The sequence below is a fragment of the Chlorocebus sabaeus genome, chromosome 8 (assembly GCF_047675955.1).
Source record: "Chlorocebus sabaeus isolate Y175 chromosome 8, mChlSab1.0.hap1, whole genome shotgun sequence".
In the NCBI taxonomy this organism is placed as follows: domain Eukaryota; kingdom Metazoa; phylum Chordata; class Mammalia; order Primates; family Cercopithecidae; genus Chlorocebus; species Chlorocebus sabaeus.
In genome coordinates this window covers 57,978,456-58,006,055 of record NC_132911.1, presented here as the reverse complement: position 1 = coordinate 58,006,055, position 27,600 = coordinate 57,978,456, and the positions used below count along the sequence as shown (strand labels likewise).

General features: G+C 37.9%; 1 protein-coding gene across 2 annotated transcripts in view; it reads left to right on the top strand.

The window, feature by feature from the left end:
* ATP6V1H (ATPase H+ transporting V1 subunit H) overlaps nucleotides 1–27,600 on the top strand; it is a 126,247-nt gene that overhangs the window by 67,135 nt on the left and 31,512 nt on the right. For both annotated transcript variants that reach the window (XM_008000631.3, XM_008000630.3), the window contains 3 exons: nucleotides 11,249–11,427; nucleotides 13,687–13,812; nucleotides 25,123–25,224. In XM_008000631.3, the coding sequence (XP_007998822.1) occupies nucleotides 11,249–11,427; nucleotides 13,687–13,812; nucleotides 25,123–25,224 (407 nt within the window). The remainder of the gene's footprint in view (nucleotides 1–11,248; nucleotides 11,428–13,686; nucleotides 13,813–25,122; nucleotides 25,225–27,600) is intronic.

Genomic DNA, 27,600 nt, shown 5'->3' with positions numbered 1-27,600 from the left:
TATGATTGGATTTAGGCCTACCATTTTACTCTTTGTTTTCTCTTTGCTTATCTGTTTTTTTGTTCTTCTGTCTTCCATTTTTGCTTTCTCTTGGGTTAAGTGCATCCTTTAAAAATTTCATTTTACTTACCGTAATGACCTCCAGTTCTGTCCATGTTGCTGCAGATGAGAGGATTTCATTCTTTTCTATGGCTGAATAATCTTCAGTTGTCAGAGGCTGAGAAGGGTACCGGGATAGGAGGGGATGAAGTGAGATTGGTTAATGGGTACAAAAATACAGTTATATGGGGGGCGGAGCAAGATGGCCGAATAGGAACAGCTCCAGTCTCCAACTCCCAGCGCGAGCGACACAGAAGACCAGCGATTTCTGCATTTTCAACTGAGGTACTGGGTTCATCTCACTGGGGAGTGCCAGACGATCGGTGCTGGTCAGCTGCTGCAGCCCGACCAGCGAGAGCTGAAGCAGGGCGAGGCATTGCCTCACCTGGAAAGCGCAAGGGGGAAGGGAATCCCTTTTCCTAGCCAGGGGAACTGAGACACACAACACCTGGAAAATCGGGTAACTCCCACCCCAATACTGCGCTTTAAGCAGACAGGCACACCAGGAGATCATATCCCACACCTGGCCGGGAGTGGCCCACACCCACGGAGCCTCCCTCATTGCTAGCACAGCAGTCTGTGATCTACCGGCAAGGCAGCAGCGAGGCTGGGGGAGGGGCGCCCGCCATTGCTGAGGCTTAAGTAGGTAAACAAAGCTGCTGGGAAGCTCCAACTGGGTGGAGCTCACAGCAGCTCAAGGAAACCTGCCTGTCTCTGTAGACTCCACCTCTGGGGACAGGGCACAGATAAATAAAAGCAGCAGAAACCTCTGCAGAGGCAAACGACTCTGACAGCTTTGAAGAGAGCAGTGGATCTCCCAACACGGAGGTTGAGATCTGAGAAGGGACAGACTCCCTGCTCAAGTGGGTCCCTGACCCCTGAGTAGCCTAACTGGGAGACATCCCCCACTAGGGGCAGTCTGACACACCACACCTCACAGGGTGGAGTACACCCCTGAGAGGAAGATTCCAAAGCAAGAATCAGACAGGTACACTCGCTGTTCAGAAATATTCTATCTTCTGCAGCCTCTGCTGCTGATACCCAGGCAAACAGGGTCTGGAGTGTACCTCAAGCAATCTCCTACAGCTACAACCTACAGCTGAGGATCCTGACTGTTAGAAGGAAAGCTATCAAACAGGAAGGACACCTACACCAAAACCCCATCAGTACATCACCATCATCAAAGACCAGAGGCAGATAAAACCACAAAGATGGGGAAAAAGCAGGGCAGAAAAGCTGGAAATTCAAAAAATAAGAGCGCATCTCCCCCGGCAAAGGAGCGCAGCTCATCGCCAGCAACGGATCAAAGCTGGACGGAGAATGACTTCGACGAGATGAGAGAAGAAGGCTTCAGTCCATCAAATTTCTCAGAGCTAAAGGAGGAATTACGTACCCAGCGCAAAGAAACTAAAAATCTTGAAAAAAAAGTGGAAGAATTGATGGCTAGAGTAATTAATGCAGAGAAGCTCACAAACGAAATGAAAGAGACGAAAACCATGGCACGAGAAATACGTGACAAATGCACAAGCTTCAGTAACCGTCTCGATCAACTGGAAGAAAGAATGTCAGCGATGGAGGATCAAATGAATGAAATGAAGCGAGAAGAGAAACCAAAAGAAAAAAGAAGAAAAAGAAATGAACAAAGCCTGCAAGAAGTATGGGATTATGTAAAAAGACCAAATCTACGTCTGATTGGGGTGCCTGAAAGTGAGGGGGAAAATGGAACCAAGTTGGAAAACACTCTTCAGGATATCATCCAGGAGAACTTCCCCAACCTAGTAGGGCAGGCCAACATTCAAATCCAGGAAATACAGAGAACGCCACAAAGATATTCCTCGAGAAGAGCAACTCCAAGACACATAATTGCCAGATTCACCAAAGTTGAAATGAAGGAAAAAATCTTAAGGGCAGCCAGAGAGAAAGGTCGGGTTACCCACAAAGGGAAGCCCATCAGACTAACAGCAGATCTCTCGGCAGAAACTCTTCAAGCCAGAAGAGAGTGGGGGCCAATATTCAACATTCTTAAAGAAAAGAATTTTAAACCCAGAATTTTATATCCAGCCAAACTAAGTTTCATAAGTGAAGGAGAAATAAAATCCTTTACAGATAAGCAAATGCTTAGAGATTTTGTCACCACTAGGCCTGCCTTACAAGAGACCCTGAAGGAAGCACTAAACATGGAAAGGAACAACCGGTACCAGCCATTGCAAAAACATGCCAAAATGTAAAGACCATCAAGGCTAGGAAGAAACTGCATCAACTAACGAGCAAAATAACCAGTTAATATCATAATGGCAGGATCAAGTTCACACATAACAATCTTAACCTTAAATGTAAATGGACTAAATGCTCCAATTAAAAGACACAGACTGGCAAACTGGATAAAGAGTCAAGATCCATCAGTCTGCTGTATTCAGGAGACCCATCTCACACGCAGAGACATACATAGGCTCAAAATAAAGGGATGGAGGAAGATTTACCAAGCAAATGGAGAACAAAAAAAAGCGGGGGTTGCAATACTAGTCTCTGATAAAACAGACTTTAAACCATCAAAGATCAAAAGAGACAAAGAAGGCCATTACATAATGGTAAAGGGATCAATTCAACAGGAAGAGCTAACTATCCTAAATATATATGCACCCAATACAGGAGCACCCAGATTCATAAAGCAAGTCCTTAGAGACTTACAAAGAGACTTAGACTCCCATACAATAATAATGGGAGACTTCAACACTCCACTGTCAACATTAGACAGATCAACGAGACAGAAAGTTAACAAGGATATCCAGGAATTGAACTCATCTCTGCAGCAAGCAGACCTAATAGACATCTATAGAACTCTCCACCCCAAATCAACAGAATATACATTCTTCTCAGCACCACATCGTACTTACTCCAAAATTGACCACGTAATTGGAAGTAAAGCACTCCTCAGCAAATGTACAAGAACAGAAATTATAACAAACTGTCTCTCAGACCACAGTGCAATCAAATTAGAACTCAGGACTAAGAAACTCAATCAAAACCGCTCAACTACATGGAAACTGAACAACCTGCTCCTGAATGACTACTGGGTACATAACGAAATGAAGGCAGAAATAAAGATGTTCTTTGAAACCAATGAGAACAAAGATACAACATACCAGAATCTCTGGGACACATTTAAAGCAGTGTGTAGAGGGAAATTTATAGCACTAAATGCCCACAAGAGAAAGCAGGAAAGATCTAAAATTGACACTCTAACATCGCAATTAAAAGAACTAGAGAAGCAAGAGCAAACACATTCGAAAGCTAGCAGAAGGCAAGAAATAACTAAGATCAGAGCAGAACTGAAGGAGATAGAGACACAAAAAACCCTCCAAAAAATCAATGAATCCAGGAGTTGGTTTTTTGAAAAGATCAACAAAATTGACAGACCACTAGCAAGACTAATAAAGAAGAAAAGAGAGAAGAATCAAATCGACGCAATTAAAAATGATAAAGGGGATATCACCACCGACCCCACAGAAATACAAACTACCATCAGAGAATACTATAAACACCTCTACGCAAATAAACTGGAAAATCTAGAAGAAATGGATAATTTCCTGGACACTTACACTCTTCCAAGACTAAACCAGGAAGAAGTTGAATCCCTGAATAGACCAATAGTAGGCTCTGAAATTGAGGCAATAATTAATAGCCTACCAACCAAAAAAAGTCCAGGACCAGATGGATTCACAGCTGAATTCTACCAGAGGTACAAGGAGGAGCTGGTACCATTCCTTCTGAAACTATTCCAATCAATAGAAAAAGAGGGAATCCTCCCTAACTCATTTTATGAGGCCAACATCATCCTGATACCAAAGCCTGGCAGAGACACAACAAAAAAAGAGAATTTTAGACCAATATCCCTGATGAACATCGATGCAAAAATCCTCAATAAAATACTGGCAAACCGGATTCAGCAGCACATCAAAAAGCTTATCCACCATGATCAAGTGGGCTTCATCCCTGGGATGCAAGGCTGGTTCAACATTCGCAAATCAATAAACATAATCCAGCATATAAACAGAACCAAAGACAAGAACCACATCATTATCTCAATAGATGCAGAAAAGGCTTTTGACAAAATTCAACAGCCCTTCATGCTAAAAACGCTCAATAAATTCGGTATTGATGGAACGTACCTCAAAATAATAAGAGCTATTTATGACAAACCCACAGCCAATATCATACTGAATGGGCAAAAACTGGAAAAATTCCCTTTGAAAACTGGCACAAGACAGGGATGCCCTCTCTCACCACTCCTATTCAACATAGTGTTGGAAGTTCTGGCTAGGGCAATCAGGCAAGAGAAAGAAATCAAGGGGATTCAGTTAGGAAAAGAAGAAGTCAAATTGTCCCTGTTTGCAGACGACATGATTTTATATTTAGAAAACCCCATTGTCTCAGCCCAAAATCTCCTTAAGCTGATCAGCAACTTCAGCAAAGTCTCAGGATACAAAATTAATGTGCAAAAATCACAAGCATTCTTATACACCAGTGACAGTCAAACAGAGAGCCAAATCAGGAATGAACTTCCATTCACAATTGCTTCAAAGAGAATAAAATACCTAGGAATCCAACTTACAAGGGATGTAAAGGACCTCTTCAAGGAGAACTACAAACCACTGCTCAGTGAAATAAAAGAGGACACAAACAAATGGAAGAACATACCATGCTCATGGATAGGAAGAATCAATATCGTGAAAATGGCCATACTGCCCAAGGTAATTTATAGATTCAATGCCATCCCCATCAAGCTACCAATGAGCTTCTTCACAGAATTGGAAAAAACAGCTTTAAAGTTCATATGGAACCAAAAAAGAGCCCGCATCTCCAAGACAATCCTAAGTCAAAAGAACAAAGCTGGAGGCATCACGCTACCTGACTTCAAACTATACTACAAGGCTACAGTAACCAAAACAGCATGGTACTGGTACCAAAACAGAGATATAGACCAATGGAACAGAACAGAGTCCTCAGAAATAATACCACATATCTACAGCCATCTGATCTTTGACAAACCTGAGAGAAACAAGAAATGGGGAAAGGATTCCCTATTTAATAAATGGTGCTGGGAAAACTGGCTAGCCATAAGTAGAAAGCTGAAACTGGATCCTTTCCTTACTCCTTATACGAAAATTAATTCAAGATGGATTAGAGACTTAAATGTTAGACCTAATACCATAAAAATCCTAGAGGAAAACCTAGGTAGTACCATTCAGGACATAGGCATGGGCAAAGACTTCATGTCTAAAACACCAAAAGCAACGGCAACAAAAGCCAAAATTGACAAATGGGATCTCATCAAACTAAAGAGCTTCTGCACAGCAAAAGAAACTACCATCAGAGTGAGCAGGCAACCTACAGAATGGGAGAAAATTTTTGCAATCTACTCATCTGACAAAGGGCTAATATCCAGAACCTACAAAGAACTCAAACAAATTTACAAGAAAAAAACAAACAACCCCATCAAAAAGTGGGCAAAGGATATGAACAGACATTTCTCAAAAGAAGACATTCATACAGCCAACAGACACATGAAAAAATGCTCATCATCACTGGCCATCAGAGAAATGCAAATCAAAACCACAATGAGATACCATCTCACACCAGTTAGAATGGCGATCATTCAAAAGTCAGGAAACAACAGGTGCTGGAAAGGATGTGGAGAAATAGGAACACTTTTACACTGTTGGTGGGAGTGTAAACTAGTTCAACCATTATGGAAAACAGTATGGCGATTCCTCAAGGATCTAGAACTAGATGTACCATATGACCCAGCCATCCCATTACTGGGTATATACCCAAAGGATTATAAATTATGCTGCTATAAGGACACATGCACACGTATGTTTATTGCAGCACTATTCACAATAGCAAAGAGTTGGAATCAACCCAAATGTCCATCAGTGACAGATTGGATTAAGAAAATGTGGCACATATACACCATGGAATACTATGCAGCCATAAAAAAGGATGAGTTTGTGTCCTTTGTAGGGACATGGATGCAGCTGGAAACCATCATTCTTAGCAAACTATCACAAGAACAGAAAACCAAACACCGCATGTTCTCACTCGTAGGTGGGAACTGAACAATGAGATCACTTGGACTCGGGAAGGGGAACATCACACACCGGGGCCTATCATGGGGAGGGGGGAGGGGGGAGGGATTGCTTTGGGAGTTATACCTGATGTAAATGACGAGTTGATGGGTGCAGCACACCAACATGGCACAAGTATACATATGTAGCAAACCTGCACATTGTGCACATGTACCCTACAACTTGAAGTTTAATAATAATAAATAAATTAAAAAAAAAAAAAAAAAAAAAAAAAAAAAAAACAAAAATACAGTTATATAGAAGAAATAAGACCTAATGTTGTACAATTCAGCAGGTTGATAGTAAACAGTAATCTACTGTATATTTCAGAATAGCTAGAAGATAATAATTTAGATGTTCCCAACATAAAGAAAAGATAAATGTTTAAAGTGGTGGGCATCCCAATTACCTTGATTTGATAATTATAAATTATATATGATTGTATCAGAATGTCACATGTACTCCCCAAATAGGTCCATCTGTTATATATTAATAAATTTAAAAAAATTATCATAACATTTCTTTGGGGTCTTTAACTGTTTCTTTTTGCACTATTTTATTTCTTAGAGGTGATTTTGGAGTCAAAGTCCACATCCTTTCTATTGTACTAGCTTATGGAAAATGTGAGCACTTGTGGTCTTTCATGCTACAGTTGTCATATTACTGTATTTACATGTTATAAGCCCTACAATACAGGGTTTTAACCTGTGCTTTAAGCAATCTCATGTATATTATGGAAGTAAAAAGGGAAAAATAGTGTTTTATATTTATCCAGCTATATATTAATATGATATCTGCAGTTCTTTTTTCTTTTCTGGACACTCAGCTTTCCGCTTGTGGTATCACTTTCCTTTAGCTGCAGAATTTTCTTTAGCCCAGGGATCAGCAAACTTTGGAAGCCTATGGGCCAAATGTGGTCCACCTGTTTTTATAAATAAAGCTTTATTGGAACACTGCTTTGCTCATTTATGTTTTTTAATGACTGCTTTTGCACCGTAATAGTAGAATTGTGCAGTTGTGACAGACTGGAAAGCCTAAAATATTTACTCTTCAGCCTTTCACAGAAAATATTAGCCAATCCCTGCTTTTGGATATCTTCCAGCGTATGTCTGCTGGTGACTGATTATCTCAGTTTTATTATAAAAAATGATTTTATTTTACCTTTATTCTGGAAGGATATTTTTGCTGGATATAGTTCTGTTTTTTTTTCCTTTCAGTACTTTCAAGATATCATTCCACTTTCTTCTGACCTGTCTCCTTTATTTTTCTCTCTTTTTTTAATGCTCTCTCTCAGCAGAATTATCTCCATAATTTCTGACGAGAAGTCACCTTTCCTTTGTATTTTTGTTCCCTGTATATAATGTGTTATCTTTTTCTGGTTGCTATGAAAATTTTACTGTATTTGGTTTTCTGAAGATTGACTGTGATGTGTCTGGATTTAGTTTTATTTGTATCTACCTTTCCTAGTATTTACTGAACTTACAGATTTGTAGAGTTGTATCTTTTGCTAAAGATGGAAAATTTTGGCCATTATATTTTCAGGTATACATTTGCACCTTTTTAATTGTCCTTGCCTTCTGGCATTCTAATTCCACTTACGTTAGACCTTTTGATATTGCACTGCAAGTCACCGAGCCTTTGTTCACTTTGTTTGTGGGAGGGAATAAACAGTATTTTTTTCTGTCTATCTCTGAAATTGAATAATTTCTATTGTTGTGTCTTCATGTTCGCTGACTCCTTTGTCATCTCCAGTCTACTTTTAGGCTCATTTGTAAATTTTAAAATTTCAAATCATCTGTATTTTTATTTCTAGGATTTCCATTTGGGAATTTAGTGTCTGTGTCTCCACTGAACTTTCTTTTTTTGCTTTTTTATTGGTACTGTTTTTTTCTTTGGTCATAGTCGTAATGTTTACTTTAAATCTTTTTCAGCAAACTCCAATATCTAATTCATCTCAGGGTTGGTCTTTCTCTGACTTTTCTCTTGAGTGTTGGTCACATTTTCCTGTTTCTTCATATGCTTATTAATTTGGGAGTATATTCTGAATGTTGTAAATCATACATCCTAGAACTGGTTTCTGTTATGTTTCTCCATAGGACATTGAGGTTCTTTAGCAGGTAGTTAACTTGACTGGGCTCCAACTCCAAGCTCTCTCTTCCTGTGGTGAGAAGCAGCTTAAATCTTTTTTCAGTTCTTTTAGATGTAGCTGGGCTGCTGGGAGTCTGTCCTTGCATTGCATAGGTCCCTGGTCAGCTAGAGATTTGGGCAGAGTTCATATGCAGAATTTGGGTCTCCTTTATGTTTCTCTCTGATTTCTCCTCTCACTTTCTAGCTGCTATCGTCACTCTGAACTGTCCTCTGTCTCCTTAGGCAATTGAGGCTGTGGTTTCCGTCTGAGTTTTACCTGCATTTTTCTGAGTGGAGCCTATCTTCAGGAGGAGAGCCGTATATAAAACTAGAAATTTTCCTAGTGCCATTCCTTTCTTTTTTTCGTATCTAGACTCCATTCTAGTTTCTGTTACCTTTTGTTCCTTCAGGTAATCTTTTACATTTCATCCAAATTTTATAGTTGGTTTCTGTGGAAGGAATGATCCGATAGAAGCCACTTTACCATTCCTGGAAATGGAGTCTCTGGAGTATATTTAAAATTGAGCCAGTAAATATACACTTTGTTCACAATGTTTTACATGAAAGGATAAAGCAGTAACATAATAGAAATTCAGAAGTAACCTGATGAAAATATCACAGAATTGTAGTTTTTTCTGACTGAAGATAACAGTTCAAACTGAACTGTCCTCTCTCTCTGAAATGAATACTTTCTACTTTAAGTAGATGGAAGCTTTGTTAACTTCAATAGTCTTGAAGTTTACCAGGGTCACTTTGGTTCTTATATTTTAGTTTTGTCTGTTTGTGAATTATAAACTCAGAATTCTATAGGCAACAAAAATATTCTTTAAACTTTTTGTTGGCTTGACAATGCTATGCCTTTCCTTGGGCTTGGTGTTCACTGGACATCTTGTGTCTGAAAACTTCTCTGACATTGAATTTGGGAAACTTTCAGCCATTATTTCTTCAAATAAAATATCAGCCCCATTCTCTTCCACCTCTCCTTTTGGTATGCCAGTTGCTCATGTTTTGGGTCATTTGATAATATGTAACAGATTACTGAGTCTCTATTCATTTGTTAAAAAAAATCTTTTATCTCTTCATTCTTCTCCTTGGATAATTTTAACTTATTTTCAAGTTCACTTACTCTTTTTCTGTTTTATCTCCACTTCGTTCTTAAGTCCATCAGCTGATTTTTTTATTTCAGAAATTGCAGTTTTACTTCTAGGAATTCTGTTTCTTTTTAAATAATTTATACCTTTTTTGTTTGAAATTTTTCATGTATTGAAAGCATTTAATTTCATTGAGGATTTTTATAATAATTGCTTTGAAGTCTTTGTTAGTTCTAGTATCTGGTTCATTCTGGAGCTGTATTCAGACAGGATTTGGGTCTCCTTTATTGCTCTTTGTTTTCTGTGTCTCCCCCCAGCCTTACCCCTCAGCGTTCATGTTTTTCCAGCTTCACTTTTCTGGTTCCCCAGGCCAGAAAGACTATTTTTGGCTTTTCTGTGGCTTCTCTGCCACTGTGCCTTAGCTTCAGGATAAAAATTGCAGTGACAGGAACGTACTTGTATTGTTCCTTGACTTCCCTACTGTATGTGAGTATGAACTTCATACCAGAGTCTGTCTGCTTCTATTTACTGTTTTTTTTAAGTAGTTGCCTTTTCAGTCTGTTCAGGTTTTATAGTTGTTTTCTGCCAGAGAGAGGTTGGTTCAGTAGGTTCTTAAATCCATCATACCTGAGTGGACGTTCATGTTTTAGTTTTGAAGTAATTTTAAAAGCAAATTAATTTAGTTACACTGTTGCTGTTACTCTACTCCTCTATTCATAATAAGGAGGATTGCAGGTAATTTCTCATATCTATCGATGTAAGCACTGAGGAGGAATATTAGGTTCACAAATATTTTATTATTAAATATCAACTCTGAGCCGAGCACTTGTGATAGAAAGAAAAATAAGGCTAACTACTCTCAGGGTACTTAAAATCTGGTAGAAACATAAAGGGAAGATTGGTGGGCATTGGTTTCACTGACTTCCACATGCTAAGCTAAATCACTTTGTGCATTTGTTCAGCCTCATTATTAGGGATAGAACTTACTTGTAAAAAGAAAAATATTCAAATTTTGTTACAATTGGAGTTAATTGTTACTGTTTTTTTTTTTTTTTTTTTTTTTTTTTTTTTTAATTTGACAGGCTTTTTAAACCAGCTTGGTGAAAGTAACTTTTTTGAAAACAGAGGTCTGTCTTGTTGCTTCTTGTTCCAAGAGTTTAGCCTGGTCCTTACTTAGAAACATTGCTTAATTCCATGACAGCTTATTTTTACAAATTTGTGGATTCTTTTGCTGTTTTCTTAAGTACTCTTAAAAATAGAAAATCCTAGAAGAGAACTCAGGAATTTGCCTGAATGTTGCAAAACTTTTCTGATAATTGTTCAAACAAGGGAGTTTTAAAAATTGTCCCTTGTACACTTACAATTTTATTATAGACGTGGGAAAATGGTGACAGACTGGGAACTGGAGAACTTGGCTTGACTGCGAACTTGAAGAAACACTCTTTCTTAGTATCCTGTGTGCTCTAGGTGGGCAACAAACGAGAGCTCACAGCCAGAGCAAGGCCATGAGAAAGGATTCTGGTGGATTTCATTATAAACGTGTTCAGTGTTGTAGGGTTCATCTGGGTCAATAATTAAAGATGTTTAGTAATCCAGGAAATACAAAAGTGATCAGAAGTAGGCTTCTGATATGGGACAGACACTCAGGAGCGAAGTAAGGATTTGAGATAGAGTCATCCACTTAAAGGTGATAGTTAAACTTGAGAATAGGAGGAAGAGAGAGACTATAAAAGAATGTGCAGAGGTCTGTGAACATCACATGACAAATTATATAGTTTCTCACTATCACTTTGTCTTACCCAGAACTTTTTAGAAAAATCAACTGAAAGAGAAACTCGCCAAGAATATGCCCTGGCTATGATTCAGTGCAAAGTTCTGAAACAGTTGGAGAACTTGGAGCAGCAGAAGTACGATGATGAAGATATCAGCGAAGATATCAAATTTCTTTTGGAAAAACTTGGAGAGAGTGTCCAGGACCTTAGGTGTGTTATTCTTTTTAATTCTCATGTGCTGGATCTGTTGGACTTTGTTCGACTTGCATAGCATTTTAAGAAAACCTGAATTTGTTGTCACCTATACAAATCAAGAGAGTTCACTAAAATACATTAATGTCTCCTGGGAAGACATTATTCTGACATGGCAGCAGTTGGACAGAACTGTGTGTTATCTCTTCTAATTTGGGGAGATTCCCACTGTTTTCTGCTGTCTAAACTCTGACCAGCTTTACTCCCTCAGGATGTGACTCCACCCTGAAGCTCCTCGAGAGTCTTCTCTTAGAGTCTTTTTAAGCAACAACAGTAGTTTGTTAATTAGTGGAGGAGGTTTGCCTGTATATGGAGAAAGTATTTGTTTTCCTGCTTTTTGAAGGACGTTTGTCTCATTTTTTAATATTAAAAGTAATGTAAATAATGTATATACAGGGAAAGAATTAGCCAGTATGGAAGGAACTGCATGCCACTCCCACCATCTTCGCTGCCTTGCCTCACTCTCCCTCGGGTCTCTTGTGTTGGCTTCTAAAAAGCCTTCTAGCCCTTCTCTGCCTGCCCCCTACAACCCACAAATGGGGCTCTGCATATTCTTTTGGATCGTGTTCTTTTTCTGTTTTGTACATAATATCTTGATGATCTTTTCCATTAACACTCGTATTCTTTGTTTTTAAATTACCATTGGCACGTTTTTTAAAGAGTTACTCTCTGGAAATAGGTACTTGTCTTGGGTGGACTGGGGTCTGGAGCCAGGCTGATTCTTGGAATTGTTTGGCTACTTTTTCCATGTGTGACCTTGCACAAGCTTCTTGAGGTTTTCAAGTCTGTTTTTCTTTTGGTAAAACAGTAATAAAAATGTTAACCTTGCAGGATTTGTTGTGAGGTTCCGTCTGCTCTGCAAACGCCTTCAGCATAGTATGTGCTCCAGAAATGTATTTACCAGATGATTCAGTGCAGCCATAATCCCAAGGCCCAAAGATTTCCCAGAGGTGGGAGGTGTTATCTGTATCAGTGGTTTGTAATGGATCTTGTGGAGGAAGAAAAATGATTTTTATTATTCTAGAATTTCAAATATTTCAAATATGGATACATTGATTATAATAGGCAGGCCAGGAATAGGCTTCACAGCTATACATTCTGTTACTATGTTTATTAAAAACTGATGACTGGTTCTCTGTAATAATCATTTAAGGCCTGTTTTTGTAAAAAATAAGATTAGTGATAGCTTTCTAAATGATTTAATCCATTTTAGCTAATTATTACTGATTTTTTACCTTGAATTTGGTAATTTGAAAAATACTATTTACATAAAGCTAATAGGGTGATGGGTGCAGCTAAAAGAGACTGGTCTCTGTTTTTGCTATTATAGGATTAGGATACGAATATTAAAAATACTAGTTTACTTCTTGTACTAACTGGCCCTACATTAAAGTGTTTTACTGCTTTATTCAAATGGTACCCTCTGATCAATTTATCTAGTATATCTTGGTTATACTGAATTACTATTAGTATTTGAATAGTTACATCTTTTTAAAATTTTTACTTGAGAGAAAGTCCGAGTATGTTCTGACAGTGTGTTTGTCTACTGGCTAACCACATTAAAAATTTTCATACTGTAAAGCTTGGAGTAATCAAGTTACTCTCCAGTGAATGGTTTTTAAATTAAGGTGAATTGTAGTTTGTTATATGTACAGAGGCTTTTGTCTTTAGTCCATAATGGATTAATTCAATTATTTCTGTCTATACTCTTTGTCATCACATTGTAAAATATTGTGCCAATACGTGTGATTTTGTTTTTGTGATGTATTATTATAGTTTATGATATTTATAGTATAATGGAGTTTATGATGTTAAAGTACTATGCTTTTATGTAACATATTATTTTGCCTATTGGTCTGGGAAATATAGTATTTCAAGTGTCATAGTAGAAATTCTGATAGATCTATCAATTTTTTTCTTATACACATTCATGTATGTATTGGAGTAAGGATTTTGAAAGCAAGTGTTGATTTTTATGTCTCATACCCAGCATTCAAATTTGACAGAAGGGTTGGACCTTACTACACTGAATAACATTTCACATGATTTATTAAAGATTATTTAAATTGTTTAAAGTTCGTTTAGTGGTAGTTTGTTAATGTACAAAGGATGGTCAGTCTTTGTAATTAAATAATAAGTGAAGACATTTTATTTTGCTTAATTTTGGAGTAACTGTCAGATTCTTATAAACCTTGAATTCTTTAAACATTTTTATAGTTCATTTGATGAATATAGTTCAGAACTTAAATCTGGAAGGCTGGAATGGAGTCCTGTGCACAAATCTGAGAAATTTTGGAGAGAGAATGCCGTGAGGTTAAATGAGAAGAACTATGAACTCTTGAAGTAAGTTTATTATTCCACTTTACACTCTTAATATCTGTTATCCCAAATCCTCACCAACACTTGTTTTTGTCACTCTAAATTTTAGATATTCTGTGGTTTTAATTTGTATTTTCTTGCTGACTAATGTGGTTAAATACCTTTTCATATCCATTTGACCATCTGGACATCTTTTCTTGGAGAAGTGCCTGTTCAAGTCTATTTTCTTTCCTTCTACAGGAGTTCTATATGTATTCTGAACATGAGGTTGTTGTCTCATATGTATATTTTCATCACAGCCATTTTGTCCCCACTCTGTCGCATGCCATTTTACTTTTTAATGGTGTCTTGATGAAGAGGTGCTCTAAATTTCGATGTAGCTCAATTCATCAGTCTTTCCCTGTATGGCTAGTGCTTTTCTGTGTCCTGGTTAAGAAGTTTTTGCCTATTCAAGGTCACGAAAATGTCTTTATATGATATCTCCTGGAAACTTTATTGTTTAACTTCTTATAGTTAGATACCCAGTCCATCTGGAATTGATTTTTGGGTAAGGCATAAAGTAGGGAACAGGATTTATTTTTTTCTTTCCATAGGTATTTAACTGAACCAGCTCCATTTGTTGAAAACATTTCCCCCAGTGCTCTCCAGGTTTACTTTTGTCATAATAAGATGACTGATATGTGTAGGTTTGTTTCTTTTTTTAATGAGATATAGTTTATATAGCATACAATTCATATGCTTAAGCAATAAAATTCAGTGGTTTTTAGTATATTCAGATATTTGTACCCATTGCTTCAAAAAGAAACTTCATATCCTTTGGCCATCACCTCTCTATCCACCCATCTACCTAGCCCTAAGTAACCACTGATACCTGGATTTGCCTGTTATAGAAATTTCATGTAAATGGAATCATATATGTTTTTCATGACCGGCTTCTTTCACGTACTGTAATGTGTTCAGGGTTCATCCATGTTGTGGAATTTATCACTACTTCATTCCTTTTTATGGTTGAATGATTTTCTATTATGTGGATAAGACCACATTTTATTTATGCACTCATCAGTTCATGAACTTTTGGGTTGTTTCTACCTTTTGGTTATTATAAATATTGCCAATAATAGTTGTGATACAAGTTGTGTGGGCATATGTTTTCATTTGTCTTGCTGTTAGATACTTGGGTGTGAAATTGCTGAGTCATATGTTAACTCTGTGATTAACCATTTGAGGAACTGCCAGACTGTTTTCCAAAGTGGCTACACAGTTTGCTATTCCCACTAACAGTGAATGAGGGTTCTGATTTCTCCACATCTTTGCCAACATTTGTTATGACTTGACTTTTTGGTTCTAGCCGCCTGAGTGAGTATGCAGTGATATCTCATTGTGGTATCTATTTGTATTTCCTGATGGCTGATAATGTCAAGCATCTTTTTCATGTGCTTGTGGGCCATTTGTATATCTACTTTGGAGAAATGTCTGTTTAGATGCTTGGCTCATTTTTCAGTTGGGTTGTCTTTTTATTACTTAGTTGTAAGGGTTCTTTATATATTCTGGATACAGGTTCCAGATTCAGATATGTGATATGTAAATATTTTGTCTCATGTTGTGGGTTATCTTATCACTTTCTTGACAGTGTCCTTTTGAAGCACAAAAGTTTCAAAATTTCTATCAAGTCTTATTAATTTTTTCCTTAGTTATTCATGCTTTTGGTGTGTTGCCGAAACTGAGATTATGAAGATTTACTCCCATGTTTTCACAATATTTTTATAGACTTGGCTCTTACATTTGGGTTTTTGATCCATTTTGAGTTAATTTTTGTATATGGCATGAAGTAAGGGTCCAGCTTCTTTCTTTTGCATGTAGCTATCCAGTTGTCCTAAGTACTATTTGTTGAAAAGACTATTCTTTACTTATTGAATTATCTTGGCATCCTTGTTGAAAATCAGTTGACTATAGACTTGGGTTTATTTCTGGACTCTCTGCTGGCTAATAAGATTACTGTGATAGCAGTACCACACTGTTTTGATTGCTGTTGCTTTGTAGTCAGTTTGGAAGACAGGAAGTATGACTTTCTACCTTTTTTCTTTTTATAAAAAAAAGAGTGTATCTTTAATGAGTCTCTAATTGGTAGATATTTTAAATTGTTACTAGAGTTTGCTGTCACACACAGTGTGAGAATTACTAATATATACCTTACTACAACTTTTAAAATAGACTTTAATTTTTAGAACAATTTTAGATTCACAGAAAAATCGAGCAAAAAGTAAGAGTGCTTTCATATGCTACCTCTACCTCCACCAACACCGTTTCCTGTGTCTAACGTCCAGTTTTTAGCATTAGTGTGGTACATTTGTTACAATTGATGAACTGATATTGATATGTTATTAACTAAAGTTCATACGTAGTTTGTATTAGAATTCACTCTTTGTATTGTATAGTTTCCTCATTCTGAACTTTTCCACTTTGTGTATAGCTCTGTGGGTTTTGACAAGACTATCTTCGCTCCAATGAATTGCCCTTGCTCCACTGTCACAAGATCAGTTGACTGTATTTGTGTGGGTCTATTTCTGGGCCCTCTCTTCTGTTTCAGCGATCTATTTGTCTATTCTTTTACCAATACCATATTGTTTTGAGTACTGTTTTTATAGTAAATCTTGAAGTTGGTAATGTCAGTCCTCTGACTTTGTTGTTCTTTAATATTGTGCTGGCCATTCTGGGTCTTTTGCTTTTCCATAACTTTAGAATATATGGAAACAAACTTTAGTTTGTCAGTATCTACAAAATAACTTGCAAGGATTTTGATTGGGATTGCATTGAATCTATAGATGGAGTTGGGAACAGTTGGGATCTTGACAGTATAGTCTTTCTACTTGTGAATGTGGAATATCTGTTTATTTGTTTCAATTTTCTTTGATTCCTTTCATTTGGCTTTTGTTTTCCTCATATAGATCTTGCACATATATTGTTACATTTATACCTAAGTATTTCTCTTTCTCTCTTTTTTTTTGGTGCTAATGGTCGTGTGTGCGTGTGCGTGTGTGTGTATGTGTGTTGTTGTCCACCCCCCTGCCTCTTTTTTTTTTTTTTTTTTGAGACAGAGCCTCACTCTGTTGCCTAGATTGCAATGGTGCAATCTCGGCTCACTGCAGCCTCCACCTCCTGGGTTCAAGATTCTCCAGCCTCAGCCTCCTGAGTAGCTGGGATTATAGGAGCGCACCACCATGCCCAGCTCATTGTTGTATTTTTAGTAGAGATGGGGTTTCACCATGTTGGCCAGGCCAGTCTCTAACTCCTGACCTCGTGATCTACCCATCTCGGCCTCCCAAAGTCCTGGGATTACAGGCGTGAGCCACCGTGCCTGGCCTTTTCCCCTTTTTTAAGAGGCAGGATCTAGCTCTGTCATCCAGACTGGAGTGAAGTGGTGTGATCATAGCTAACTGTAACGTCAAACTCCTGGGTTGAAGAGATCCTCCCATCTCAACCTCCTGAGCAGCTAAGACTATAGGCACATACCACCATGTCTGGCTATTTTTTTTTTTTTTTAATTTTTTTAATTTTTGTGGAGATGGGATGTCACTCTGTTGCCCAGATTGGTCTCGAATTCCTGGCCTCAAAGCAATCCTCCCGTCTCTGCCTTTCAAAATGCTAGGATTATAGGCATGAGCCACCATGCTTGGCCTAGTGCTATGTTTTTAATTTGAAATTCCAATTGTTCAGGGATAGTGTATGGGGAAACAAGTGAATCATAGATTTGCCTCGTATCCTGCGACTTTTCTGTAATTATTTCTTTTATTTCCTTTTTTGTTTTATTACGCTTAATAATACTTCCAATATGATGGTGAATACAGTGATGAGAGGGTACATCCTTGCCTTGCTCCTGATCTTAGGGAGGAAAGCATCTAGTTTCTCATTATTCAGTATGATGTTAACTATAGATTTTTTTTTTGCACACTATCTTTATTTGGTAAAGTTGAGAATGTTTCCCTCTATTCCTAATTTGCTGAGAGTTTTTATCATGAATGGATATTGAATTTGTCAAATAATTTTCCTAACTCTATTGATATGGTTTTTCTTCTTTAGCCTGTTGGTGTGATGGGCTACATTAATTGATTCTCAAATACTACACTAGCCTTGCATAGCTGGACTCAATCCTGTTTGGTCATAGTTTAATAATTCATTTTATATGTTATTAGATTTGAATTTGCCAATATTTTTGTTGAGGATTTTTGCATCTGTGTTCATGAGAGATAGTGCTCTGTAAATTTCCTTTCTTGTGATGTCTTTTTCTGATTTTGGGATTATGGTCATGTTGGTCTCATAGAATGAGTTAAGAGTTGTTCCCTCTGCTTCTATTTTCTGGAAGAGACTGTAGAGAATTGGTATTGTTTCCTTCTTAAATGTTTGACATAATTTACCAGTGACAATATGTAGGCCTGTTGCTTTCTGTTTTGTAAGGTTATTAATTACTCATTTCTTTAATAGATATAGGCCTATTCAATTATCCACTTCTCCTTAGGTGAGCACTGTGAAGGCCACCTAACTTCCATAAGACTAGACTCCTTGGGGTTTTTATTTCTCTAGCTAGTTTTTGTTCAATCTTTAGCAATTAGTCAGTTTCCCTTTAAGTGTTTCTACCAGTTGATAGATCCAACAGCAGTTTCTGCTCCCAATAAGCTTTGATTCTCTGTCACCCATCTCTCTAGCTTCTAGGGAGGTGCTTTGTCCTGGGACCTCAGTTCTCTGATGGATCCTGATGGATCTAAGAAGACTTGTTTTGTTTAGCATTTGTTTTTTTTCCTGCTGTGAAGATCAGAGTGATGATTTCCAAGCTCTTTACATGCTATACCAGAAACTGGAAGAAGTCTGCCCTTTTGTTTCCAAGATGATTTTGGCTATTCTGGGTCCCTTAACATTTCATATGAATTTTAGAATCACCTCGTTAAAATCTACAAAGAACCCAGTTTGGACTCAAATAGGGATTCCGTTGAAGCTGTATGTCAGTTTGGGAAGTATTTGGTATTCAGATCCATGAACCTGGGATGTTTTCTGATTTGTTTAGATTATCTTTAATTTCTTTCAACAGTGTTTTGTAGATTTCAGAATATAAATTTGGCATGTCTTTTGTTAAATTTATTTCTAAATATTTTGTCCTTTTGATGCTATTGCAAATGAAGTTGTTTTCTTTTTTTTTAATTATTTATTGCAAGTTTATAGAAAAACAATTGAGTTTTGTAGATTGACCTTATAATACCCTTTTCTTTATTGGATTCCTTTGCATTTTCTGTCTGCTGTTGGCCCTCAAACATGCAGCAATTAGGGATGCCGACCCTCCTTCCCCACAGTCAAAAAGCCACGTATAACTTTTAGCTTCTCCAAAACTTAACTACTAATAACTTCCTGTTGACTAGAAGCCTCACTGATAACAAACAGTTGATTAATACATATTTTGAATGTTACCTGTGTTATATACTGTATTCTTACAATAAACTAGATAAAAAATATTATTAAGAAAATCATAAGAAAGAGAAGATATGTTTACCGTCCATTAAGTGGAAGTGGATCATTGTAAAGATATTCATCCTCCTCATCGTCATGTTGAGGAGACTGAGAAAGAGAAGATGTTGGTGTTGCTGTTTCAGGGGTGGCAAAGGTGTAAGAAAATCCATGTGTAAGTAGACCTGTGCAGTTCAGACTTGTGCTGTTCAATGATCAACTGTACAAGATTATGTCATCTGTGAATAGAGAGTTTTACTTCTCACTTTTTCAATCTGGGTGCCTTTTATTTCTGTTTTTTGCCCACTTGCTCTGGCTAGAACCTCTCCTATGCAAATGTCTTTATGAATTGTTTGTTCCATTCCATCATCTGTCTGTTCTTACTCCAATACTATGTTATGTTAATTGCCATTCATTATTTTCTGTCTTGGTGTCTGATAGTATGAGCTTACCTGTTCTTCCAAGGTGTCTTGGTGCTTTCTGGACTTCCGCATTTCTGTATGCATTTTAGAATCAGCTTGTCAAACAAATGGTTTGACCGGTATTTTGATTGGGATTGAAGCCATAGTTGATTCCAGGGGGAGTTGATATTATTTTAATTTGGAAGGAGGGTCCTCCAATCCATGAACGTGGTAGTATATCCCTTCATTTATGTAGGATTTCCATCGGATAATGTTACCCTCTTGTCCGTTTTTCATTACATTTATTCGTTTGTGTGTGATTTTTTTATAGTGTTCCTATAGATCTTGCATTACAGTTTTTCACCTTCTACCTCAACTTCAATGGAACTTTTTGTGATGATAGAAGTATTTTATATCTGTTCTGCTCAGTACAATAGTTTGTCACTAAAGAGCACTGGAAATGTTCTTGGTAACTGAGAAACTAAATTTTAACCAATTTAACTTTAAAACAAACCACATGTGGCTAGTGGTTGTCATATGAGGCAGCGCAGTTTGAGTCTGGTATCTAAAAATACTGGTATAATTAGTTCTCTGTTGTAGATCAGGTTGCTCCTTGGCTTACCTCCCTGCCAGCTTGGTATTTGGTTTTCTCATATTTACTATTTGTTCTTCTGACTTTCCACTTCAATATTTTATTGTTTTTTTTGTTTCATTTCCCATTTCGTCCTTCCTTATAGATTTATACTTTTAAGAAATCTTCTTACTGTCATTTAAATGAGGCATCCAGATGGAACATTTTTTAGATCCACCTTTCTGTGTTGTTCAGACTCAATTTTCTGTGTATTACTGAAAATGATACATTATTCTTATTTAAACGAAGTGTGGCAAATCAAAGTGAGTGATTGATGTCAGCAAGACTGACAGAATAGGAAGTAGTAAGGAATGGATTAGTTTTCCATTGTTACCTTTTGACTTTGAGTTTTAACAACAAAAAGAGCTTGGATTTTTTTTTTTTAAATCTAGTTTTTAGAAAACTTGAATATAATGGAGGGGAACATTTTACAAATTATTACAAAAGCATTATGTATATCCTTATTATGATACACTTAAAGAGACTTGAAAAGGGTACCTTCTGTTTTTTGGTGTTAGGTTTTAATTTTTGTGGCTTCTTCAGATTATTCCCTTTATCTTTGTATGACACTGTGATTTTTCTGAATAGCCAGGAACAATGGTATATGGTATTTTTCTTTTCTTTTTCTTTTTCTTTTTTTTTTTTTGAGACGGAGTCTTGCTCTGTCACCCAGGCTGGAGTGCAGTGGCACGATCTCAGCTCACTACAAGCTCTGCCTCCTAGGTTCACGCCATTCTCCTGCCTCAGCCTCCCGAGTACCTGGGACTACAGGTGCCCGCCACCATGCCCGGCTAATTTTTTCTATTTTTTAGTAGAGACGGGTTTTCACCGTGTTAGCCAGGATGATCTCGATCTCCAGACCTCATGATCCGCCCGCCTCGGCCTTGCAAAGTGCTGGGATTACAGGCGTGAACCCACCGCACCCAGCTGATATATGGTGTTTTTCTTTTATGTTTATATGATGATGAGAAATTTAAAATTATTGTTTGTCTTTAGTTTTTATTCTTGTTAATGGAGAAACCAAACTCTGTGAAACCTCAGAAGAGGTTTCTTCTGAGCCAATATGAGTGACCACTGTCTTGGGAAAAACAGTCTTACGGAGCCCTGAGAAAGTGTACCTGTTTTCTGTTTTACATTAATGGTGGCCAGTTGTGCCTAAACTCCAAAAGGGAAGGGGTATTATGAGTTTTGTCTGATCCCTCTTCCCATCATAGCCTGAAACTCAGTTTTTGAGGTTTCTCTGGGGTCCCCTTGGCCAAGAAGGGGAGTCTCTTCTGTCACTTGGGGTGTTACCAGTTGTGAATCTGTATGGGTCTGCAGCAACTCGATCCTTGCCTCCTTGGAGGAAATAATTCTGCTGAGGGGCAGAAATAGGTTTAAGGCAGAGTGAGAGACCAGAGCAAGTTTTAGAGCAGAAGTGAAGGCTTATTAAAAACGTTTTAGAGCAGGAATGAAAGGAAGTAAAGTATACTTGGAAGAGGGCCAGGTGGGTGACTTGGGAGATCCAAGTGCCCTCCCTGTTCTGCCCTTGACTTGGGGTTTTATACATTGGCATGGTTCTGGGGTTTCCATTCTCCTCCCTCGATGTTTCCCTTGGCCTGGCCTGTCACGTTCAGTGGCCTGCCAGCACTTGGGAGGGGCCACATGCACAGTATGTTTACTGAAGTTGTGTTCATGCTCACTGGAGGCATTTTCCCCTTGGTTGAGCATTCCTAGAGGAAGGGCATATACCGGTTAAACGCGGCCATTTTGCACCTTAGTGCGCATGCTTGAGCCTGCCCACCTCACTCTTGAGATACTATTGGGAAGCCGCTGATCACCAGCTTCAGGTGTTTTCTATTGTTGGGAAACTGTCTTTCCCTGGCGCCAGCTGCAACCAATTATTATTTTAGAGCGGCAGCTTAACAACCCCCTGATCATGTCACCTGATATTCTTTACATTCTTATAAATTATCTGCAAGAGGTCAATGACAGGTACTAGTGCTGCGCATTTAAGATAGATCTGGATGAAATCTTTATTTGATTCTGCTGTTTAAAAAGCACCATGCATGCTGGTCTTCCTTTTATCTGTGGATAACCACACTTACGTCAGGTAATTCCAGACTTGGCAAGTAGGTAAGTTAATTTTTCCCTCTCACTTTTGAACTGTAGAGAAAATACCTTGTAGCTTGTATGTTAGTAGTTTTAAAATAAATATATATTTTGAATAAGGAAATACTCTGAAATATAAGAAGCCATGGAGATAGAAGAAAAGGAAAAGCTGAGAGGGAAAACATTGTGAAAGAGAATGAACGTATTTGTTGAGTGATCAATTAGAATAATAATGTAAATTCTAATTTGATTATAACAGATGCTTTTCAAGATTACATTTCTAGCTAATGTCGAGGCAGAAATCACATTTGGTCTAACTACAGAGCTGTGGTGTGTTGCTGCCTGGATCCATTGGACTATTTGATAGAATCATGACTTGTGGTTAATGTGGCAATAGAGGTTTGGATTGTGATTGATGAATCTATTGTTGACTTAACTGTATTCAGATACATCTTGGAGGGAACTCTCTCATTGCGTACCATAAAATCTCTTATTTTGAACCTGTTCTTGTGAACATTTTTATTGATGATTTAACACAGAAATAGCATGCTCAGCAGGTTTATAGCTAATAATACAAAGATGTTTTCATTGTTACTGAAGATATTTAGTGGACTTAATGGTCCTGAAGGGTAAGAATTAAAATCACGTCCACATTTTGCAGATTTGACTAGGAAGTCTGTGATTCCTTCCAGTTCTAACATTATTTGACTCTAAGGCTGTGCTTCTCAAATGTTAATGGAGATCTTGTTAAAATGCAGATTCTAATTCAGTAGTCCTAGATTAGGGTCTGTGATCAGTATTTCCAAGTAACCAGGTGATGTCCATGCTGCTGGTGTGTACACCGTATTTTGGGTATCAGGGAGAGTCTCAGCTGTATGGAGAATGGCTTAAGTCACTGAGAATGGTTTAAGGCAGGGATTGGCAGCGTGATTTGGTAAAGACCCAGGTAGTAAATATTTTTGACTTTTGAACCATTTTGTTTCTGTCCCAAATTACTCACCTCTGCCATTGCAGTGCCAGCTATGGGCAACAAGTAAACTAATGAGCGTGGCTGTGTTCCAGTAAAACATTTACAGAAACAGATGGCATCTGGGTTTGGACTTGAGCTGTTATTCCTGACTTCTGGTTTGATGTATTCAGAATGTCAGTCTTAAATAACGAAATTCAGAAAGTAAGATTAAATACAGAGATTGTTCGAGCTCAAAGCTTGAAGATGGCTACCTGAGAGCATAATTCAAGTTGCCTTGAATATACACTCCAATTAGTAGCAGTTACAAGTGGGCTTTTAAGGGAGAAAGAAGAGGCAGTTCCTAAGTTGTTTATCAAGAATTTACATTAAAATGACATAAACTGTTGATTAGCTGTACACTGATGTTCGTATCACAAATTCCAGAAACATGAGGGTAATGAGTGGGACAGTTAGGGACAAACTGCCCTTAAATAATTGCCCTTGGACCCACACTCTTGTTTCTGGGTGTGAAAAATTTTATATATTTCACATAGCTTTGACGACTCTGGGCTATTTTTCTTTTCTTGAGAACAAATGTTATATTTTAAATAATTTTCGTTAATGTAATTTGCTTATAATTTCATAAAATTTCTTGATATTTAAATTATCAAAATAAAACATAGAAGTAATCTTTTGAAATTATCAAAATGTTTCAGTTGAATTAAATTTAATTTTAGAATAATTTGCAAGTTAGCCTTTTAAAAACATACATAGTTGGAAATGTTAAAAATATAAATAGATATATGAGAAACTGAAATATGTCTTGTTTCATCTTGAAGGCAGAGAGAACTAAAGTGGAGAGGTTTCTTCACTGCTATTCAATCTCAAACTCTTCCTGAGGAGGAACTAGGATCAGCAGGCCATGGTCTCTTTCGGTGCCTAGACATACCTTACCTACATCTTTATATACCATTACTTATACATGTCATCAGACTAAATGTATTGATCTGTGATCTGTCATTTTTCCTTCCTATGACTTGAAGTCATTTAACATGACTGTCTTAATACATATTACAATGGCAGGTGGTAATTAGTATTATGAAGAAAAGTGGAGTAGGAAAAGAGAATGATGGGGAGAGTACTGCCTTAGGGTAATCCTGGCCTCTTATACAAGAGATGACATTTGAGCTGAAAACTGAATATTGTCTCTCAGTGTACTAGTGGGTTCAGTTGGCTAATTTGTTAAGGTTTTTATGTATCTATTTCTGAGTTGCTGGGATATTAGAAAGAGTTGTTTTTATATGTTGGTCTTCTACCAAGCCATTTAAAAAACCTTCATTCTGACTGGTTATCACAGTTATGCTCTGCTTTTAGAATGAATTGAGAAGTTTTCCATCTATTTTTAGGCCCTTGAGCATTAAAATACCAATAGGTCCTAGGGTTTACAAATGGCTTATGAAAATATATATAATTAGCAGTTTTGTGTTAAAATAACTTTATTCATCTTCTAGTTTTCTTGAGGTGGGGAGTCCCTGATATTTTGGAAATTGTGCATGGCCTACATTGTGAATCTGAAAGAAACTTGTTATATATGTATGAAGCTTTGAAGGTTTGAAAACTGTAAATTTGTGTATAATAGTGAAATCTTTAGAAGAATATGAATATACTAATAAATGTCTATTTTCAGGAAGATATCTTCATTATACCTGTGCTCTGTTGTACTCTATAGAAAAATTAGAACTTGATCTCTCTTTGGATAAAATTTGTTTCAGAATCTTGACAAAACTTTTGGAAGTGTCAGATGATCCCCAGGTCTTAGCTGTTGCTGCTCATGATGTTGGAGAATATGTGCGGCATTATCCACGAGGCAAACGGTAAGAGAAAGCCATTTCATTTGGTTTCTTGAAACCTTCAATGTAGAGTCTAAAATAATGTGCTTATAAAAAATGGAGTAGGTTAGCAAAGGAACTAACAAAGTAAATGAAATCGTTTGCCACAGTAGTGAGAATTATGATAAACCCAGTTAAAAATGAGTATTATAGGCCGGGCGCGGTGGCTCACGCCTGTAATCCCAGCACTTTGGGAGGCCAAGGTGGGCAGATCACGAGGTCAGGAGATTGAGACCATCCTGGCTAACACAGTGAAACCTCTTCTCTACTAAAAAAAAAAAAAAATTAGCTGGGCATGGTGGCACGCGCCTATAGTCCCAGCTACTCGGGAGGCTGAGGCAGGAGAATTGCTTGAATCCAGGAGGCGGAGGTTGCCATGAGCCGAGATCGCACCACTGCACTCCAGCCTGGATGACAGCGAGTATGTCTCAAAAAAAAAAAAAAAAATAGTAGTATAAAAATATAAGTACACTTGTATAATACTACTGTGTAGATCACATTAGATATTTCATGTTAAAGATTTTCTTTGGTTTGTATGATTTAATTCAGTAGCCATTTTGCGAGCACTGGCTATTTTTTGTCTACTATTTGTACTTACAGAGATGAATTAAGCGTAAAATATTTACTTATCTGGCCCTTAGGAAAAGAATGGCCACCCCCCGTATGTAACCTGAATCATAAGGAAAAGGACTGCTTGGTTAGTGCTTGCCAAGTCGCTCTGTAGTGACTCACGCACACTAAGATGGAAACTTAATGGATTTCTGCAAGTTTCGCAGAAATGCGGTTGTCCCTTTTGTACTTGGCCCTTTCAGACCACGTATCTGGATGCAATTAAGGGATGGTTAAAAAATAGTGAGGTTAGCTATTGGAATGGGGCACATAGATTTTGTAGCAGTGGAAGGATAACAGCAACCTCAGCATCTGAAGAATACCTCAGAACCTGGAGATACAGGGGAGGGAGGGACATCAGTGATCTTTGTTCTAGTGAACTGCCTCTAGAGCTTTCTTCAAAGGAAAACACACAAATCTCCCAAGCTGTTGCCAGTGACTTCTGTTTAACTGAGTGCTGGGCCTGTCACCAACTGCCAGATAGCTCTCACTGCTCTACCATGGCCACTCCGTTTAACCTTACTGAAAAATTTATTGGAAACAGAGGAGATAACGGTGGCTCCTGCACCTCCTAAGCAAAATGCCTGTCAGCAACTCTGTATGTCTCTCCCATTTCCCCAATTCTAAAGCTATCCCTCAGCCATCCCATGGTACGGACAAATGTCCTCTGACTGGTGGCATAGACAAATAGGCCAGTCTCTCCTTAAAATAAGGACTCAGTTATTTGAACTGAACTCAGACTCTGAAGGTTTATCATCCAGCCAGGAGGTCACCCAGCCTGTTTCCTAACTTATGAAGGTCTCACTTGGGTGGCCCCAGCAATGATAAACCACTTTCCCGGGGCACGATGAGTACCCTGGTATTATACTTCATGGAAGCCAGGCATTAACTCGTCTCCCTCTTAAAGGGACAGTAACTTGCACCTTAGGGGTGGTCATAAGGAATCTTCAAGTATTTCAGGAAACACTACCAGTAGATTGCGTAGTCATCTGACAAGTGTGGAGAGCTCTGTAAAAGGAGGCTGTCCTTGTAGACTGTGATGATTCATTGCATTTGTTTAGGTGGTTGAGTTCAGGACCCTGCGGGACACGGGTGGTGAGGTCAGTGCTGCATGTTGGCCTTATCCTGGTGCTTGGAGTCTTGTAGGTAGTAGCCTTAATGAAATGGCATATAAAACTAATTAAGTGGACCTGGTCCCAGCCTGTGCCAGCCAAATTCATCAAAACCACCCACAAGTGTTGTGTTTATGGATAAATTTTTTGGAAGGTAAGATGGTGTAGAAATGATGGGTTGATATTGTACGAAGACATTTCTCATGCCTTTCATTTTTCTTTGTTTCCTGATAAGCCTTTTGGACTTCTGTCTCTCACCTTTCTTAACTTCTTGCAAGACAAGGCACTGAATGCGCTTTACAGAGAGGCTCGTCTGCCTAAGAGCAATGGGCAGATGTGCTTACTGCCATATGAGAGATTGGGGTTTCTCTAAGTTTAGGGTTCCTCTTATACAGCGTGCAGGGCTCATCTGGCTCCCTTTATGTTGGCTTGTGGAAATTGAGGCTTGGGGGACCAGCACTAAAATGCCAATATCTTGCTATTTCTGTTGCTGTGAACAATAAACTATCCTTTGTCTCAGACCTAGGAGTCTCATGCCTTCTACCAGGATCCATGAAACTGTGGCAGGCTAACTTGTTAGCTGCAAGTAGGATAAAAACTAAGACCCTCATAGTTCTTGACACTGTAATATCAAGAGCTG